This window comes from Trematomus bernacchii, unplaced genomic scaffold (genome assembly GCF_902827165.1).
Source record: "Trematomus bernacchii unplaced genomic scaffold, fTreBer1.1, whole genome shotgun sequence".
NCBI lineage: Eukaryota > Metazoa > Chordata > Actinopteri > Perciformes > Nototheniidae > Trematomus > Trematomus bernacchii.
This window is the reverse complement of record NW_022987862.1, coordinates 32075-50182: the sequence shown is the minus strand read 5'-3', so window position 1 is coordinate 50182 and position 18108 is coordinate 32075. Positions and strand designations below refer to the sequence as shown.

General features: G+C 49.2%; 1 protein-coding gene across 1 annotated transcript; it reads right to left on the bottom strand.

Annotated features, from left to right (window-relative positions):
- Positions 1 to 1167: 1167 nt before the first annotated feature.
- Positions 1168 to 16151, bottom strand: eif4a3 (eukaryotic translation initiation factor 4A3). The gene is made up of 12 exons (XM_034113530.1): positions 15868 to 16151; positions 13043 to 13115; positions 12273 to 12339; positions 12134 to 12196; positions 11920 to 12052; positions 10057 to 10137; positions 9844 to 9985; positions 9592 to 9730; positions 6935 to 7050; positions 4564 to 4671; positions 1479 to 1606; positions 1168 to 1327 (listed from the first exon to the last, which is right to left on the bottom strand). Exons 1-12 carry the CDS (start codon positions 16025 to 16027, stop codon positions 1311 to 1313), a joined length of 1227 nt encoding a protein of 408 aa, XP_033969421.1. The 5' UTR covers positions 16028 to 16151; the 3' UTR covers positions 1168 to 1310.
- Positions 16152 to 18108: the final 1957 nt, after the last annotated feature.

Genomic DNA, 18108 nt, shown 5'->3' with positions numbered 1-18108 from the left:
TTTACTTTCATTTGTAATAAACAAAAACATATGAATGGTTGTCATCAAGCTGGATCGCCGGTAAGGCAGTCCATTCCTCCCTGTACTCATCACCACGACGCTCACACAGGTTATGCAATACGCAACATGCTGCCACCTGGATTTTGATATTGTCCATGTTGCAGTCGTTTCGCTTCTTCAAGCACCGCATATCTGGAACACATACAAAGACACAAATTAGCCCTACATAACTCCATAAATCCTACATTAGATAGTATTAATGTGATTTACTGAACGTACCATTGCTGTTCTTTGGGCGTGATAACGGTCATCATCCTCAGCTGACGAAACATGTCCATAGCGTGTGCTTGTCGCCGTCCAGTCCTTTTGTTAAGGCTTCTTAACCGCGATCTGTATTTGTGGCTGAGTTATTGGCTTAAATAACTCAGCACCAAAACCACAACTTCAGTCAACGTCAACTCCATAGCGTGTCTGACTGAGGTCGGAAGGTAAACAGAAGCATACAGCGGAAGCGGAAGGTTTTTTTCTTCTTCTCTCGGTTTTTTGGTGGATTGCAACTTTAAGGTGCATACCGCCACCTACTGTACTCACCGTGAAGTTGTTTGCGGCCTGCCAGGAAAACCTGAGCAGAAGAAGAAGAAGTGACGTCAGCGGCTCATTTGCCTAATCCTCCCCCAGGAACTCATTTTGGTGTGAACGCGATCTGCTTTAGTTCATCAGAACTAAAAGAGCTCTCAGGAACTAAAGTTCTCATGAACTACTGTGGGAAAAGTACTTGGTGTGAACGCGCCTCTTGTTTGTTCTATATGCTTCTTGAAATCCTAAAAACACAGTTTTTCTAGAACAGATTACAAATCGCCTGAAAATGTTACAAACAAGTGGCAACATGTGTGACGAAGGTGTGGCGCGGTCTCACGCAACCCAAACCTAAGCTCGCTCCATTGCAGAGATATTCCGGGAAACTTAAATGAATGTCTTCACTAGCCCCCCCCCCCTGTCTTCACTAGCCCCCCCCCCCTGTCTTCACTAGCCCCCCCCCCGTTTTATTTATTTTGGGGGTCGCGGGCTGAAAGATTAGGGAGCCCCTGCTGTAGAACACCATCGAAGAAGAACCTCTTTAAACCACCACAGAAGAAGAACCTCTTTAATAAACCAGGTGACGACAGCTGACGTGGAATCAAAACTTTATTTACAAAACAAGTTGCTTCACCTCGACGGGTAAATAAAGACGATCTCTAAAACTAGTTAAAAAACAAAACAAGCGGGAAATAACAGGAAGTCAGGGGCGGGGCTTCGGCGTCATCGTCCAATTAGATCAGGTCGGCCACTGCGGGGAGAAACACGTAATTAATCACTCAGTTTCCCCTTAAAGATTTACCTTAACTAAGGGACTTTCACAGAGAGGAGATACTACAGCATGGCTCTGATTGGCCGAGGCGGGACATTTGACCTCAGCCTGGCTCTGTGATTGGTCGTACCGTTCATGGGCATCTCGTCGATCTGCGTGCTGTAATACTGCTCGATGTCTCGCAGGATCCGGATGTCGTCGTTCTTCACGAAGTTGATGGCGACACCTTTACGCCCGTAACGACCCGAACGACCGATCCTGGAGGAGGTCAGAGCTCGCGTTAGACGGGCCAATCACACACCAGACATCACACACCAGACATCACATATATTTTCTACTTTCTTGTTTATTTCAAGTCTTTTCATTTGTATTGTACAATGCCATGTGTTCCCAAAGTACTTCTTATCCACCTGTGGGTCTACTTGGTGTGGAGGGATATGTGACCTGTAGGTCTACTTGGTGTGGAGGGATATGTGACCTGTGGGTCTACTTGGTGTGGAGGGATATGTGACCTGTGGGTCTACTTGGTGTGGAGGGATATGTGACCTGTGGGTCTACTTGGTGTGGAGGGATATGTGACCTGTGGATATACTTGTGGAGGAGGGATATGTGACCTGTGGATCTACTTGTGGAGGAGGGATATGTGACCTGTGGATCTACTTGTGGTGGAGGGATATGTGACCCGTGGGTCTACTTGTGGTGGAGGGATATGTGACCTGTAGGTCTACTTAGTGTGGAGGGATATGTGACCCGTGGGTCTACTTAGTGTGGAGGGATATGTGACCCGTGGGTCTACTTGTGGTGGAGGGATATGTGACCTGTGGGTCTACTTAGTGTGGAGGGATATGTGACCCGTGGGTCTACTTAGTGTGGAGGGATATGTGACCCGTGGGTCTACTTAGTGTGGAGGGATATGTGACCTGTGGGTCTACTTGTGGTGGAGGGATATGTGACCTGTGGGTCTACTTGGTGTGGAGGGATATGTGACCTGTGGATATACTTGTGGAGGAGGGATATGTGACCTGTGGATCTACTTGTGGAGGAGGGATATGTGACCTGTGGATCTACTTGTGGTGGAGGGATATGTGACCCGTGGGTCTACTTGTGGTGGAGGGATATGTGACCTGTAGGTCTACTTGGTGTGGAGGGATATGTGACCCGTGGGTCTACTTGTGGTGGAGGGATATGTGACCCGTGGGTCTACTTAGTGTGGAGGGATATGTGACCCGTGGGTCTACTTGGTGTGGAGGGATATGTGACCCGTGGGTCTACTTGGTGTGGAGGGATATGTGACCCGTGGGTCTACTTGGTGTGGAGGGATATGTGACCCGTGGGTCTACTTGTGGTGGAGGGATATGTGACCTGTAGGTCTACTTAGTGTGGAGGGATATGTGACCTGTGGATCTACTTGTGGTGGAGGGATATGTGACCCGTGGGTCTACTTGTGGTGGAGGGATATGTGACCCGTGGGTCTACTTGTGGTGGAGGGATATGTGACCCGTGGGTCTACTTGTGGTGGAGGGATATGTGACCTGTAGGTCTACTTAGTGTGGAGGGATATGTGACCCGTGGGTCTACTTGGTGTGGAGGGATATGTGACCCGTGGGTCTACTTGGTGTGGAGGGATATGTGACCCGTGGGTCTACTTAGTGTGGAGGGATATGTGACCCGTGGGTCTACTTAGTGTGGAGGGATATGTGACCCGTGGGTCTACTTGTGGTGGAGGGATATGTGACCTGTGGATCTACTTGTGGTGGAGGGATATGTGACCCGTGGGTCTACTTGGTGTGGAGGGATATGTGACCTGTGGGTCTACTTGTGGTGGAGGGATATGTGACCTGTAGGTCTACTTAGTGTGGAGGGATATGTGACCTGTGGATCTACTTGTGGTGGAGGGATATGTGACCCGTGGGTCTACTTGTGGTGGAGGGATATGTGACCCGTGGGTCTACTTGTGGTGGAGGGATATGTGACCTGTAGGTCTACTTAGTGTGGAGGGATATGTGACCCGTGGGTCTACTTGGTGTGGAGGGATATGTGACCCGTGGGTCTACTTGGTGTGGAGGGATATGTGACCCGTGGGTCTACTTAGTGTGGAGGGATATGTGACCCGTGGGTCTACTTAGTGTGGAGGGATATGTGACCTGTGGGTCTACTTGTGGTGGAGGGATATGTGACCTGTGGGTCTACTTGTGGTGGAGGGATATGTGACCCGTGGGTCTACTTGGTGTGGAGGGATATGTGACCCGTGGGTCTACTTGGTGTGGAGGGATATGTGACCCGTGGGTCTACTTGGTGTGGAGGGATATGTGACCCGTGGGTCTACTTGGTGTGGAGGGATATGTGACCCGTGGGTCTACTTGGTGTGGAGGGATATGTGACCCGTGGGTCTACTTGGTGTGGAGGGATATGTGACCCGTGGGTCTACTTAGTGTGGAGGGATATGTGACCCGTGGGTCTACTTAGTGTGGAGGGATATGTGACCCGTGGGTCTACTTAGTGTGGAGGGATATGTGACCCGTGGGTCTACTTAGTGTGGAGGGATATGTGACCCGTGGGTCTACTTGTGGTGGAGGGATATGTGACCCGTGGGTCTACTTAGTGTGGAGGGATATGTGACCCGTGGGTCTACTTAGTGTGGAGGGATATGTGACCCGTGGGTCTACTTAGTGTGGAGGGATATGTGCCCTGTGGGTCTACTTGTGGTGGAGGGATATGTGCCCTGTGGGTCTACTTGTGGTGGAGGGATATGTGACCTGTGGGTCTACTTAGTGTGGGAGGGATATGTGAGCTGTGGATCTACTTGTGGTGGAGGGATATGTGACCTGTGGGTCTACTTAGTGTGGAGGGATATGTGACCCGTGGGTCTACTTAGTGTGGAGGGATATGTGACCCGTGGGTCTATGTGACCCGTGGGTCTACTTAGTGTGGAGGGATATGTGACCCGTGGGTCTACTTAGTGTGGAGGGATATGTGCCCTGTGGGTCTACTTGTGGTGGAGGGATATGTGACCTGTGGGTCTACTTGTGGTGGAGGGATATGTGACCTGTGGGTCTACTTAGTGTGGAGGGATATGTGAGCTGTGGATCTACTTGTGGTGGAGGGATATGTGACCTGTGGGTCTACTTGTGGTGGAGGGATATGTGACCTGTGGGTCTACTTGTGGTGGAGGGATATGTGAGCTGTGGATCTACTTGGTGTGGAGGGATACGTACCTGTGGATGTAGAGCTCTCTGTTGTTGGGCAGGTCGTAGTTGATGATGAGAGAAACCTGAGGAACGTCCAGACCTCGAGCCCAGACGTCTGTGGAGATCAGGACCCGACTGGGGGGGGGGGGGGGGGAGAGTTAGTGTGGTGAGAGTATGAGTGTGTGTGTGAGAGTATGAGTGTGTGAGAGTATGAGTGTGTGTGTGTGTGTGTGTGTGTGTGAGAGTGAGTGTGTGTGAGAGTGAGTATGAGTGTGTGTGTGTGTGAGTGAGTTAGTGTGAGTGTGTGTGTGTGTGTGTGTGTGTGAGTGTGTGTGTGTGTGTGTATGTGTATGTGTGAGTGTGTGTGTGTATGTGTGGTGTGTGTGCGAGTCTGTGTGTGGTCGTGGTGAGTGATCGTGTTTGTGTGTGTGTGTGAGTGGGTGTGTGTGTGTGAGTGTGAGTGCGTGTGTGCGTGTCTGCAGTGAGCGTATGCGTGTGTGTGTGTGCGTCGTCTGGTGTGTGTGTGTGTGGCGTGAGTTCGTGTGCGTGTGTGTCCGTGTGTGTGTGTGTGTGTCATGTGTGAGTGTGTGGTGTGTGGTGTCGTGTGTGTTGTATGTGTGGTGTGTGTGAGTGAGTGTGCGTGTGAGTGTGTGTGTGTGTGCGTGTGTGCGCGTCTGCGTGTGTGTGTGTGTGCGCGTATGAGTGTATGCAGTGTGTGGTGCGTGTGTGCGCGTGAGTGCGTGTGTGTGCGCGATCGCGTGTGTGTGTGTGTGCGTGTGTGAGAGTATGTGTGTGTGTGTGTGTCGGCGCTCTGCGTGTTGCGTGTGTGTGTGTGAGTGTGCGAGTCTGCTGTGTGGTGTGTGTGTGTGTGTGTGCGTGTTGCGTCTGCGTGCGCGTCTGCGTGCGTGTCTGCGTGTGTGTGTTGTGTGTGTGTGTGTGTGTGAGCGTATGAGCGTGTTGTGTGCGCTGAGTGTGTGCGCGTCTGCGTGTGTGCGGGTGTGTGTGTGCGCGTCTGCGTGTTTGTGTGCGTGCGTGTGTGTGTGTGCCGTCTGCGTGTGTGTGTGTGTGTGTGTGTGTGCGTGTGAGCGTCTGAGTGCGCGTCTGCTTGCGTGTCTGCGTGTGTGTGTGTGTGTGTGTGGGTGTGTGAGCGTCTGCGTGTGTTGTGTGCGTGCGTGTGTAGCGTATGATGTGTGGTGTGTGTGTGTGTGCGAGTCGAGTGTGTGTGTGAGTGAGTGTGTGTGTGTTGAGCGTCTGCGTGTGTGTGTGTGTGACTGTGTGTGTGTGCGAGTATGGTGTGTGTGTGTGTGTGTGTGTGCGCGTATGTGTGTGTGTGTGTGTGTGTGTGTGTGTGTGAGTATGAGTGTGTGTGTGAGAGTATGAGTGTGTGTGTGAGTGAGTGTGTGAGAGTATGAGTGTGTGTGTGAGTGTGTGAGAGTATGAGTGTGTGTGTGTGTGAGTGAGTGCGCTCTATGGTGCGCGTATGCGTGTGTGGTGTGGTGTGTGTGTGTCTGTGTGCAGTGTGTGTGTCTGTGTGCAGTGTGTGTGTCTGTGTGCAGTGTGTGTGTCTGTGTGCAGTGTGTGTCTGTGTGCAGTGTGTGTCTGTGTGCAGTGTGTGTGTGTGTGTGTGTGTGTCTTGTGTGTGTGTGACGTGTGTGTGTGTGTGTGTATGTGTGAGTGTGTGTGTGTATGTGTGAGTGTGTATGTGTGAGTGTGTGTGTGTGTGAGTGTGTATGTGTGAGTGTGTGTGAGTGTGTGTATGTGTGAGTGTGTGTGTGTATGTGTGAGTGTGTGTGTGTGTGTGCGTATTAGGGATGCCAGCGATTATTCGAATATTCGTTACAGTCTCCATAATCGAAGATTATTTTTAAAATTCGATTTTATTTATATATTTTTTTATTACTATTTATGTTTTTCTTTTTTTTCCTGGTTTGGTTTCAACCAAAATATAGACTAATGCTAATAATAGTAATAGTATTAATAATTGTAAATGACCATTGGTCACACCACCAGTTTGTTTTACTGTAAACTTGGAGGAAGCCAGCAGCGCAGAGTGCAGACTGCTGCAGCAGCCTGCTGCACACCGCCCCCGCCCCCCCCCTCCCTCTCCGTCACACGTGCGATTGATTTATTGGCGACAGAACAGTGAGAACACAACTAAAGATGAACAGAGCGGCACGTCCACAGAAGAGTTCCTCGTGGAACTACTTCGAACTGACAAGTGCAAATGAAGTCAAATGCAAGCTCTGCGAAAATAAGTCGAATAATCGATTCATATTCGCCAGGGCTGTCCGAGTTTCTGGCATCCCTAGTGTGTATGAGTGTGTGTGAAAGTATGAGTGTGAGTGTGAGTGTGTGTGAGTGTGTGTGTGTGAGTGAGTGAGTGAGTGAGTGTGTGTACCTGGCTCCTGATCTGAACTCCTTCATGATGGACTCTCTCTCTTTCTGAGGCATGTCTCCATGCATCGAGGACACGGTGAAGTTCGCCTCCCTCATTTTCTCCGTCAGCCAATCAACCTGCAAACACACAAGACTCAGACTCCCAGAATGCCTTGCAGTATACACAGAACTCAGACTCCCAGAAGGCCTTGCAGTATACACAGAACTCAGACTCCCAGAAGGCCTTGCAGTATACACAGAACTCAGACTCCCAGAAGGCCTTGCAGTATACACAGAACTCAGACTCCCAGAATGCCTTGCAGTATACACACAGTGTCCGTTTCTCAATGTCGAGGAGGCTTGCTTGGTAGCCCATAGCATACATGGGCTTTCTGAAGTGTCTCCCTGAGTCTCCCTGTCTCTCTGAGTTTCCCTGTGTCTCCGAGTTTCCCTGTCTCTCTGAGTTTCCCTGTGTCTCTCTGAGTCTCTCTGAGTTTCCCCGTCTCTCTGAGTTTCCCTGTCTCTCTGAGTTTCCCTGTGTCTCTCTGAGTCTCTCTGAGTTTCCCCGTCTCTCTGAGTTTCCCTGTCTCTCTGAGTCTCCCTGTGTCTCTGAGTTTCCCTGTCTCTCTGAGTTTCCCTGTCTCTCTGAGTCTCTCTGAGTTTCCCCGTCTCTCTGAGTTTCCCTGTCTCTCTCTGAGTCTCCCTGTGTCTCTGAGTTTCCCTGTCTCTCTGAGTTTCCCTGTCTCTCTGAGTCTCTCTGAGTTTCCGTGTCTCTCTGAGTTTCCTCTGGTGTCTCTCTGAGTTTCCCTGTGTCTCTCTGAGTCTCCCTGTGTCTCTCTGAGTCTCCCTGTGTCTCTCTGAGTCTCCCTGTGTCTCTCTGAGTTTCCCTGTCTCTCTGAGTCTCCCTGTGTCTCTCTGAGTCTCCCTGTGTCTCTCTGAGTCTCCCTGTGTCTCTCTGAGTCTCCCTGAGTCTCTCTGAGTTTCCCTGTCTCTCTGAGTCTCTCTGAGTTTCCCTGTCTCTCTGTGTCTCTCTGAGTTTCCCTGTCTCTCTGAGTTTCCCTGTCTCTCTGAGTTTCCCTGTCTCTCTGAGTCTCTCTGAGTTTCCCTGTCTCTCTGAGTTTCCCCGTCTCTCTGAGTTTCCCCGTCTCTCTGTGTTTCCCCGTCTCTCTGTGTTTCCCCGTCTCTCTGTGTTTCCCCGTCTCTCTGTGTTTCCCCGTCTCTCTGTGTTTCCCCGTCTCTCTGAGTTTCCCCGTCTCTCTGAGTTTCTGAGTCTCCCTGTGTCTCTCTGAGTCTCCCTGTGTCTCTCTGAGTCTCCCTGTGTCTCTCTGAGTCTCCCTGTGTCTCTCTGAGTCTCCCTGTGTCTCTCTGAGTCTCCCTGAGTCTCTCTGAGTCTCTCTGACTCTCTGAGTCTCCCTGTGTCTCTCTGAGTCTCCCTGTGTCTCTCTGAGTCTCCCTGTGTCTCTCTGAGTCTCCCTGTGTCTCTCTGAGTCTCCCTGAGTCTCTCTGAGTTTCCCTGTGTCTCTCTGAGTTTCCCTGTCTCTCTGAGTTTCCCTGTCTCTCTGAGTCTCTCTGAGTTTCCCTGTCTCTCTGAGTTTCCCCGTCTCTCTGAGTTTCCCCGTCTCTCTGAGTTTCCCCGTCTCTCTGTGTTTCCCCGTCTCTCTGAGTTTCCCCGTCTCTCTGTGTTTCCCCGTCTCTCTGTGTTTCCCTGTCTCTCTGAGTTTCCCTGTCTCTCTGAGTTTCCCTGTCTCTCTGAGTTTCCCCGTCTCTCTGTGTTTCCCCGTCTCTCTGAGTTTCCCTGTCTCTCTGAGTTTCCCTGTCTCCCTGTGTCTCTCTGAGTTTCCCTGTGTCTCTCTGAGTTTCCCTGTCTCTCTGAGTTTCCCTGTCTCTCCGAGTTTCCCTGTCTCTCCCTGAGTCTCCCTGTGTCTCTCTGAGTCTCCCTGAGTCTCTCTGAGTCTCTCTGAGTCTCTCTGAGTTTCCCTGTCTCTCTGAGTTTCCCTGTCTCTCTGAGTTTCCCTGTCTCTCTGTGTCTCTCTTGAGTTTCCCTGTCTCTCTGAGTCTCTCTGAGTTTCCCTGTCTCTCTGAGTTTCCCTGTCTCTCTGAGTTTCCCTGTCTCTCTGAGTCTCTCTGAGTTTCCCTGTCTCTCTGTGTTTCCCTGTCTCTCTGTGTTTCCCTGTCCCTCTGAGTCTCTCTGAGTTTCCCTGTCTCTCTGAGTTTCCCTGTGTCTCTGTGTTTCCCTGTCTCTCTGAGTCTCTCTGAGTTTCCCTGTCTCTCTGTGTTTCCCTGTCTCTCTGTGTCTCTCTGTGTCTCCCTGAGTCTCTCTGAGTCTCTCTGTGTCTCCCTGAGTCTCCCTGTCTCTCCCTGAGTCTCCCTGTCTCTCCCTGAGTCTCTCCGAGTCTCCCTGAGTCTCTCTGTGTCTCTCTGTGTTTCCCTGTCTCTCTGTGTCTCTCTGAGTCTCCCTGTCTCTCCCTGAGTCTCTTTGTGTCTCCCTGAGTCTCCCTGAGTCTCCCTGTCTCTCCCTGTCTCTCCCTGTCTCTCCCTGAGTCTCCCTGAGTCTCTCTGAGTCTCCCTGAGTCTCCATGTGTCTCCATGTGTCTCCCTGTGTCTCCGTGTCTCTCTGTCTCTCTGTCTCCATTGATCCAGACGTTTCCATCACACTGATAGTAATGATAATGGGGCTACCTTTCTCTTGGTGTTGCAGAAGATGACGGCCTGAGTGATGGTCAGAGTGTCGTACAGGTCACACAGCGTGTCAAACTTCCACTCTTCTCTCTCCACGGCCACGAAGAACTGCTTGATGCCCTCCAGAGTCAGCTCATCACTGGGGAGAGAACACTTTAATGATCAGATCAGGTCTGAGATGCTCCTTGCATCACAGCAGCTCCATGTGGAACATCAACAGACACACAGAGGATGCTTCACACACACACTCACCGCTTCACCAGGATGCGGATGGGGTCGGTCATGAACTTGTTGGTCATCTCCAGGATCTCGTGGGGCAGCGTGGCGCTGATCAGACACACCTGGGTGGCGGGGGGCAGGTAGCGGTACACATCGTAGATCTGCTCCTTGAAGCCTGGACAGGAAGTGAGCGTTAGAGATCAAGTACTTATCATCTAGCTAACTGGTTCCAGGTCCGAGTCTCACCTTTGTTCAGCATCTCGTCCGCCTCGTCCAGAACCAGCATCTTGATGGCTCGAGTCCTCAGGCTGCGGCGCCGGATCATGTCTGAGGAGAGAAGCGTTACTTCCTGTCTGAGGTTAACGGGGGGGGGGGGGGGGGCGTTACTTCCTGTCTGGTGTTAAGGGGGGGGGGGGGGGGGAGAGAGTTACTCCCTGTCTGGTGTTAACAGGGGGGCGTTACTTCCTGTCTGAGGTTAACAGGGGGGGTGTTACTTCCTGTCTGAGGTTAACAGGGGGGGTGTTACTTCCTGTCTGGTGTTAGGGGGGGGGGGGGGGGGGGAGAGTTACTTCCTGTCTGGTGTTAACAGGGGGGTGTTACTTCCTGTCTGGTGTTAACAGGGGGGCGTTACTTCCTGTCTGGTGTTAACGGGGGGGGGGGCGTTACTTCCTGTCTGGTGTTAACGGGGGGGGGGGCGTTACTTCCTGTCTGGTGTTAACAGGGGGGTGTTACTTCCTGTCTGGTGTTAACGGGGGGGGGTGTGTTACTTCCTGTCTGGTGTTAACAGGGGGGTGTTACTTCCTGTCTGGTGTTAACAGGGGGGTGTTACTTCCTGTCTGGTGTTAACAGGGGGGGTGTTACTTCCTGTCTGGTGTTAACAGGGGGGTGTTACTTCCTGCCTGGTGTTAACAGGGGGGTGTTACTTCCTGCCTGGTGTTAACAGGGGGGGGGGGGGCGTTACTTCCTGTCTGGTGTTAACAGGGGGGCGTTACTTCCTGTCTGGTGTTAACAGGGGGGCGTTACTTCCTGTCTGGTGTTAACAGGGGGGTGTTACTTCCTGTCTGAGGTTAACGGGGGGGGGGTGTTACTTCCTGTCTGAGGTTAACGGGGGGGTGTTACTTCCTGTCTTACCCCTTTCACACCGGCGCTTTTCCAGCTCCTGCTGGGAGCTAGAGCCTGAAAAGCGCCGGTCTCTCCTGTTCACACGCAGCGGCGGCGGGTCATAGCTCTGGAATGCGGTTCACTTCCAGCTCCAAAAAATTGTCGGTCCAGAGGCAAGAGCTTCGGAGCTATGACGCGGTGTCGCTTACGTCGAGGCGTGCAGGAAACCTTACTTTGACCATCCGTTCGCTGTTATTGATCATTGTGGAGATACATGGGCTGCACAGGTTGTCATGTCCGACTATCAGAAGTAGAATCATAATGAAAAATACGCCGGTAAAAAGTGCCTGTAGAAAACGGCTTAGCAAGTAGTCAGTTTAGCTTCGGTTGCTATGCTAACATCACCCATGTTATACCAGAGAAACTTTCATAACAGCGTTGTGATGCCAAACAGCGTCAATTCAGACTGACACACATTCACTTAAGGGGAACTGGGGATATGTATCAGCTGCTTGTGTGACAGTCAGACAGTGAATACTTTAGAGCCGTGTGAGCTAACCCGGAGCTAACGGGAGAATAAACTCCCGTGGAAGAGCAGCCAGCACTGCAGCGGTCGCTAAATGAAACACATTAATAAACAATGAACCACGGCACTCTGGAGAAAAGTATAAGGTTGGAGAAGTCGTTATTTAATTTAATCTGGCTTCGTATGATTAAAAGCAACACGATCATCGACCCGACGCAGTCCCCGGCCCGTTGTTGTTGTGGGAGAAAATCAGCGACGTAAACTGTGACGTCATGACGCAGCAGCGGCAGCTCTGGGCGGTGTGAACAGAGCGGGAGCTGAAAAGGGAAACGGGAGCTGAACCAGAAAAGCTCTCGCGAGGAGCTAGAAAGTGAAAAGCGCCGGTGTGAAAGCCGCATCTGAGGTTAACGGGGGGGGGGGGGGGGGGGGGCGTTACTTCCTGTCTGGTGTTAACGGGGGGGGGGGGGGGGGGGGGGTCTCACCGAACACGCGCCCTGGCGTCCCCGACACCACGTGCTGTCCGTAGTCCAGCTTGCGGATGTCTTCGCCCACGTTGGTTCCCCCGATGCAGGCGTGGCACTGCACGTTCATGTAGTCTCCCAGAGCCAGCAGCACCTGAACACAACACAGAACAGCCAATCAGAGACGAGCTCTGGGCGACAGCAGGGGATTGGCTGGGGATGGGGGCGGAGCTACCTTCTGGATCTGCCCGGCCAGCTCTCGGGTGGGAGCCAGGATCAGAGCCTGCGTCTCCCTCACCTGCACACAGGAAGCGGAGTTAGAACAGTTTAGGAGAGACGGAGGGACAGTGAACGCACCGCGGCTGCTAGCTCACCTGGATGTCCAGACACTGCAGCACCGACACACAGAAGGTGGCCGTCTTTCCCGTTCCTGACTGGGACCTGAAGGCAGCACAGAGCAGCTGTTATCACATAGCAAACAGAGCAGGGAGAGGCACTGGGCTGATAAAACAAAACCTGTGTACACTTTAAGAACAACAAGTTCTGGACTCAAACATTTAACAAAAAAAGTGTGTCTGTGTGAGAGTGTGTGTGTGTGTGTGAGAGTGTGTGTGAGTGATAGTGTGTCTGTGTGAGAGTGTGTGTGAGTGTGTGAGAGTGTGAGAGTGTGTGTGAGTGATAGTGTGTCTGTGTGAGTGTGTGTGAGTGATAGTGTGTCTGTGTGAGAGTGTGTGTGAGTGATAGTGTGTCTGTGTGAGAGTGTGTGTGAGTGATAGTGTGTGTGAGAGTGTGTGAGAGTGTGTGTGAGAGTGTGTGAGAGTGTGTGTGAGTGATAGTGTGTCTGTGTGAGAGTGTGTGTGAGTGTGTGAGAGTGTGTGAGAGTGTGTGTGAGAGTGTGTGTGAGAGTGTGTGAGAGTGTGTGTGAGTGATAGTGTGTCTGTGTGAGAGTGTGTGTGAGTGATAGTGTGTCTGTGTGAGAGTGTGTGTGAGTGTGTGTGAGAGTGTGTGAGAGTGATAGTGTGTCTGTGTGATAGTGTGTGAGAGTGAACGTGTGTGAGTGTGATAGTGTGTGTGTTTGATAGAGTGTGTGTGTGAGAGTGAAAGTGTGTGTGTGTGTGAGAGTGAAAGTGTGTGTGTGTCTCACTGTGCGATGACGTCTCTCCCCTTGATGATCTGTTTGATCGCTCTCTGTTGAATCGCTGACGGTTTCTCAAAACCTGAAACAGAACATGTGTTTACAGCAGCTGGCATCAATAGGCGCGTTCACACCGGAGTACTTTCCCCGTTTAGTTGCGTACTTAGTACCCCTGATGTCGCGTTCACACCGGAGTACTTTCCCCGTTTAGTTGCGTACTTAGTACCCCTTATGTCGCGTTCACACCGGAGTACTTTCCCCGTTTAGTTGCGTACTTAGTACCCCTTATGTCGCGTTCACACCGGAGTACTTTCCCCGTTTAGTTGCGTACTTAGTACCCCTGATGTCGCGTTCACACCGGAGTACTTTCCCCGTTTAGTTGCGTACTAGTACCCCTTATGTCGCGTTCACACCGGAGTACTTTCCCCGTTTAGTTGCGTACTTAGTACCCCTTATGTCGCGTTCACACCGGAGTACTTTCCCCGTTTAGTTGCGTACTTAGTACCCCTGATGTCGCGTTCACACCGGAGTACTTTCCCCATTTAGTTGCGTACTTAGTACCCCTTATGTCGCGTTCACACCGGAGTACTTTCCCCGTTTAGTTGCGTACTTAGTACCCCTGATGTCGCGTTCACACCGGAGTACTTTCCCCGTTTAGTTGCGTACTTAGTACCCCTGATGTCGCGTTCACACCGGAGTACTTTCCCCGTTTAGTTGCGTACTTAGTACCCCTGATGTCGCGTTCACACCGGAGTACTTTCCCCGTTTAGTTGCGTACTTAGTACCCCTTATGTCGCGTTCACACCAGAAAGAGCACTTAATCATCATCAATTCATCTCGTGAACTTTTCCCCCCATGTTCAGTGCCTGCTGAGAGATGGTACTCTCCTGGGGAAAAGTGCCCCAGTTCTGATTGGCTGGGAGAATTGCAAACCACGCCCCGTACAACTCTGAAAACGTTTTTGCAGAGCCACCATTGTATTTGCTGGCATTAGCATTAGCATTCGCCCAGCGCACCAACGGAGAGAGAATAACTTATGGCAACACAAAAAACCATGGGAGCGGTGGAGATGAGGAGGTGTGGGCGTTCTGGAGATTTACTCCCCAACTCCGGGCGGCAGTATACGCCGTGAAGTGGTTTGCGGCCTGCCAGTAAACCCAAAGCAGAAGAAGAAGTGACGTCAGCGGCTCATGTGCGTAATCTTCCCTCAGAGAAAAGTTAGGGCTGCTCAATTAATCATATTTTAATCGCAATTACGATTATGGCTTGCAACGATTACGAAAACAACATAATCGAAATAAAACGATTATTTTTGTATTATTACTTTGAATTAAAACATTTTTTTATTGGTTTTTCAGTTGAATTATACTTTAAAGTTCAACTGTTAAAAACATACTGTTCAAAAAAATGGATGTTTTCAAAGTAAAAGGATAATCGATTTTAATAATCGTGATATCAATTATTGACCCAAATAATCGAGATTATGATTTTTGCCATAATCGAGCAGCCCACGGAAAAGTACTTGGTGTGAACGCGGCTATAAACAACAACAACGTAAAGCCTCCCCAGGAGATGTTGGCTATAAACAGGTCAATCATAACAAGCACAGGTTATGTTCTCGTGGGAAGAGACTCTTCTGAATACGTCTCTTCTACCCCGAATATATTTATGGCTTACAATGTTTACTTTATTACATTGTTATTTTAAGGATGCAATGTTTGTGACTGACAGATCAATATCATCAGTTAAGACTGCTCTGTGCACACGTCTGCACAGCCCTCCACCTTCAAGTATAATACCCTGTAGTTTGCCATGTACTCATGGTTCTTGTTTTTCAGCTGTTATGTGTCGTCACATTTACTCCGTGTAAATCTTTAGCTCCTTTTAAATGCTAGATTGTTTAATCTACTTCTATTTTCTACCTACTTTGCATCTTGTTTCTGTTCACCATGTGATCACCTGATTCTGATTCAATAGTCTCCAGACCTTCAGCTCTAACGTGACTACAGGTGATACATGAAGTATCAGAGAGAATAGAAATACTCAGTGAGTGCCAGAGAGAATAGAAATACTCAGTGAGTGCCAGAGAGAATAGAAATACTCAGTGAGTACCAGAGAGAATACAATAGAAATACTCAGTGAGTACCAGAGAGAATACAATAGAAATACTCAGCGAGTACCAGAGAGAATACAATAGAAATACTCAGCGAGTACCAGAGAGAATACAATAGAAATACTCAGCGAGTACCAGAGAGAATAGAATAGAAATACTCAGCGAGTACCAGAGAGAATAGAAATACTCAGCGAGTACCAGAGAGAATAGAAATACTCAGCGAGTACCAGAGAGAATAGAAATACTCAGCGAGTACCAGAGAGAATAGAAATACTCAGCGAGTACCAGAGAGAATAGAAATACTCAGTGAGTACCAGTACCTCTGACCTGCACTCGGTTACTTTACACCTGTTATCAATAGTTAATATTCTGACGACAATTTTACGGTTTGAAATGCTTTTCTGCTACTTTATCATTGTATGTCCAGTTAATTTGTGTAGATTACCTGCATATTATTACCTCTATTACCTACATTTTAACCGCTGTGTTTACAGAGCTGATGCTAACAGCTAATGCTAGCTGCTGATGCTAGCAGCGGGAACACTTTAATACTAATAATACTAATAATAATGAATAACTAAACCCCCTAAATCACTTTACAATGAACACAACTCATCTGCAGTGTAGTTAAACGACACCAATCCATCGTGTTTACTGTATGGACAGCGGAGGAACACATGCTAAGCTAAGCTAACAGTAGGCCCCTGATCCCCGGTGTTACCGTAGGCGTAGACCCCTCTCAGGAGGTCCTCCCGCAGCCCCATCGTGTCGAAGGTCGGCGTCACATCCACCTCCTCGCTGGTCTCAAACTCTACTTTCGTCATGTCCTCCTCCCTCATGAGCCTCTTCCTCCCTCCTGATGTTACAGCGGCGACAGCCATCGTGTTCTTTACTCGGGATTAAAGACAAATAAACAGAGCGCTGCTAAGCTAACGGCTAACTGAGAGAAAGACCGCTCACGTGTTGAGCTGGTGACGTAGTTCCGGATTTATTCTTCTACCGGTTTACAGCAGTGTGGCGTACGGCAACCAAAGTGGGACATTTGACACAACGGCGTTTCGCAAAGAAGAAAAAAAAAGAGAAGGGTCTAGCTGCAGCAAGCCCCCAGGAAGTGCGCCGGACTCAGATGAAAATATTCGTGCTGGCCAAACGGCGGTACTACACTTCCTTTTGGTTGCCAGGCCCGGAAACACTTTTTCCCATTGACTTACATGGGGACAGAGTGGTCTGTAAATCGTTGGATAATTTTTTTTAAACTAAATAAACTACCCAGTATGAACACTTGTATAGCCCTTATTAAAAACATTCGTTCCTCAAGTTGTAAAAATGTGCTAATAACGTTATTCTGAGAGTTATTTCCCTCTGCATTATGAACGCGCATCTAACCCACGGGACCGCGCCGCCCGGCACGTTCATGTTACGTGTTCAGCACTAGTACATGCGTTTATCTTTACCCATGGATGTACAATAAGAACGGACCCATATCGCCTTACTGCCAGCCCACGGAGCTGTAATAATGGATATATTGCACATGTTTGCTGTAATTCATCATTTGTAAAATATTATACTACATGGGCTGTATGATTAAATCTTGTACCGTAAATGTTGTATTAAATAAAGTTAATATTACCGACGTAGATTAACGTCCCTGTAGCTTCTTATTGCACTAAGAAGCTTATTGCACTGTATATATATACATATATATATATATATATATATATACAGTGCAATAATTCTTTCATGCTAAATGAAGCTCTGTTGCTTGGATATCACTAGATCCTGTTACAGCGTAATATAAAAGTACATAACGATTGATGTGTAAATTAGCATAATTACTAGCTAACCGCTAGCTGTTAACTGCCGCCTCGTTAATATCAAATCTATCATAATAACAACCCATTACCATGCTGTCATGAACGTGCGGTGCTGTTACGTGTACGCAAATTGACGTGCTTGATGTGAACGAGCATTTTGGGGGGCATGGTTAAAGTTGCGCATGCGCTATGAGCGCACATACGGGTACTTCTCAGGCATGCCGGGTAATCTGTGACGTTTCGCTCTCTCAAAAGTTGGGCCATTTTATCATCATGCGCGAATGAGCAACTCTCATAGGAATGAATGAGGCCCCGCCTCCCACGCTGTATCCAGTTCTTATTATACATCCATGATGAGGCCCCGCCTCCCACGCTGTATCCAGTTCTTATTATACATCCATGAGCTGCAGCCGCGGCCAGTACACGACACTACACGACACGCCCACCTGACACGACACTACGGTGGCTGAGAGACATTACCGTACATGGCAGATTAAAAGCGAATTGACGACACAGTGGGTGTTTCTCAATCGCGAGTAAAGCTGCTTCAGAGCCACTATTTCAAGCATTGATTGATTGATTGATTGAAAAGTTTATTAACAGCTTGTATATTGGGTACAGTACAGTACAGCTCAAAACATACAATTGTTAAGGGGATGCAGACCAGCGAAAGACTTTCGTCTTGTTTACATCAGGGTCCCCCATTTCCAATTCATCATATCATTTAAGACATATAAGACATATTTGACATACAGATGGCTTATTTACAATTTACATACAGGTGGTTTTTTACATACAGATGGCTTATTTACAATTTTCATTTTAGATTTCGTTCTAATACATCCTAACCGGACATTTAAGACATACCAAGTCTACAGATATACAGTTAGTAACAGAGTCTAAAATGCGAGTATATACATAGATGGGGGGGGGAAGCTGTCCATTGTACGACAGGTTGAGATTTGTACCATTACCGGGGCCAGTTTTGCAATGCTTTCCCCCGAAGGTGCTCTTTAAGAGAGGTTTTGAAGGTAAGTATAGTTTTACTTTCCTTTACAGTTGTGGGAAGAGCGTTCCACCTTGATGTGGCATAATTGCGAAACGTGTATTCCCCTTTTTTTGTGCCAAATCTGGGTTTTACATGATTT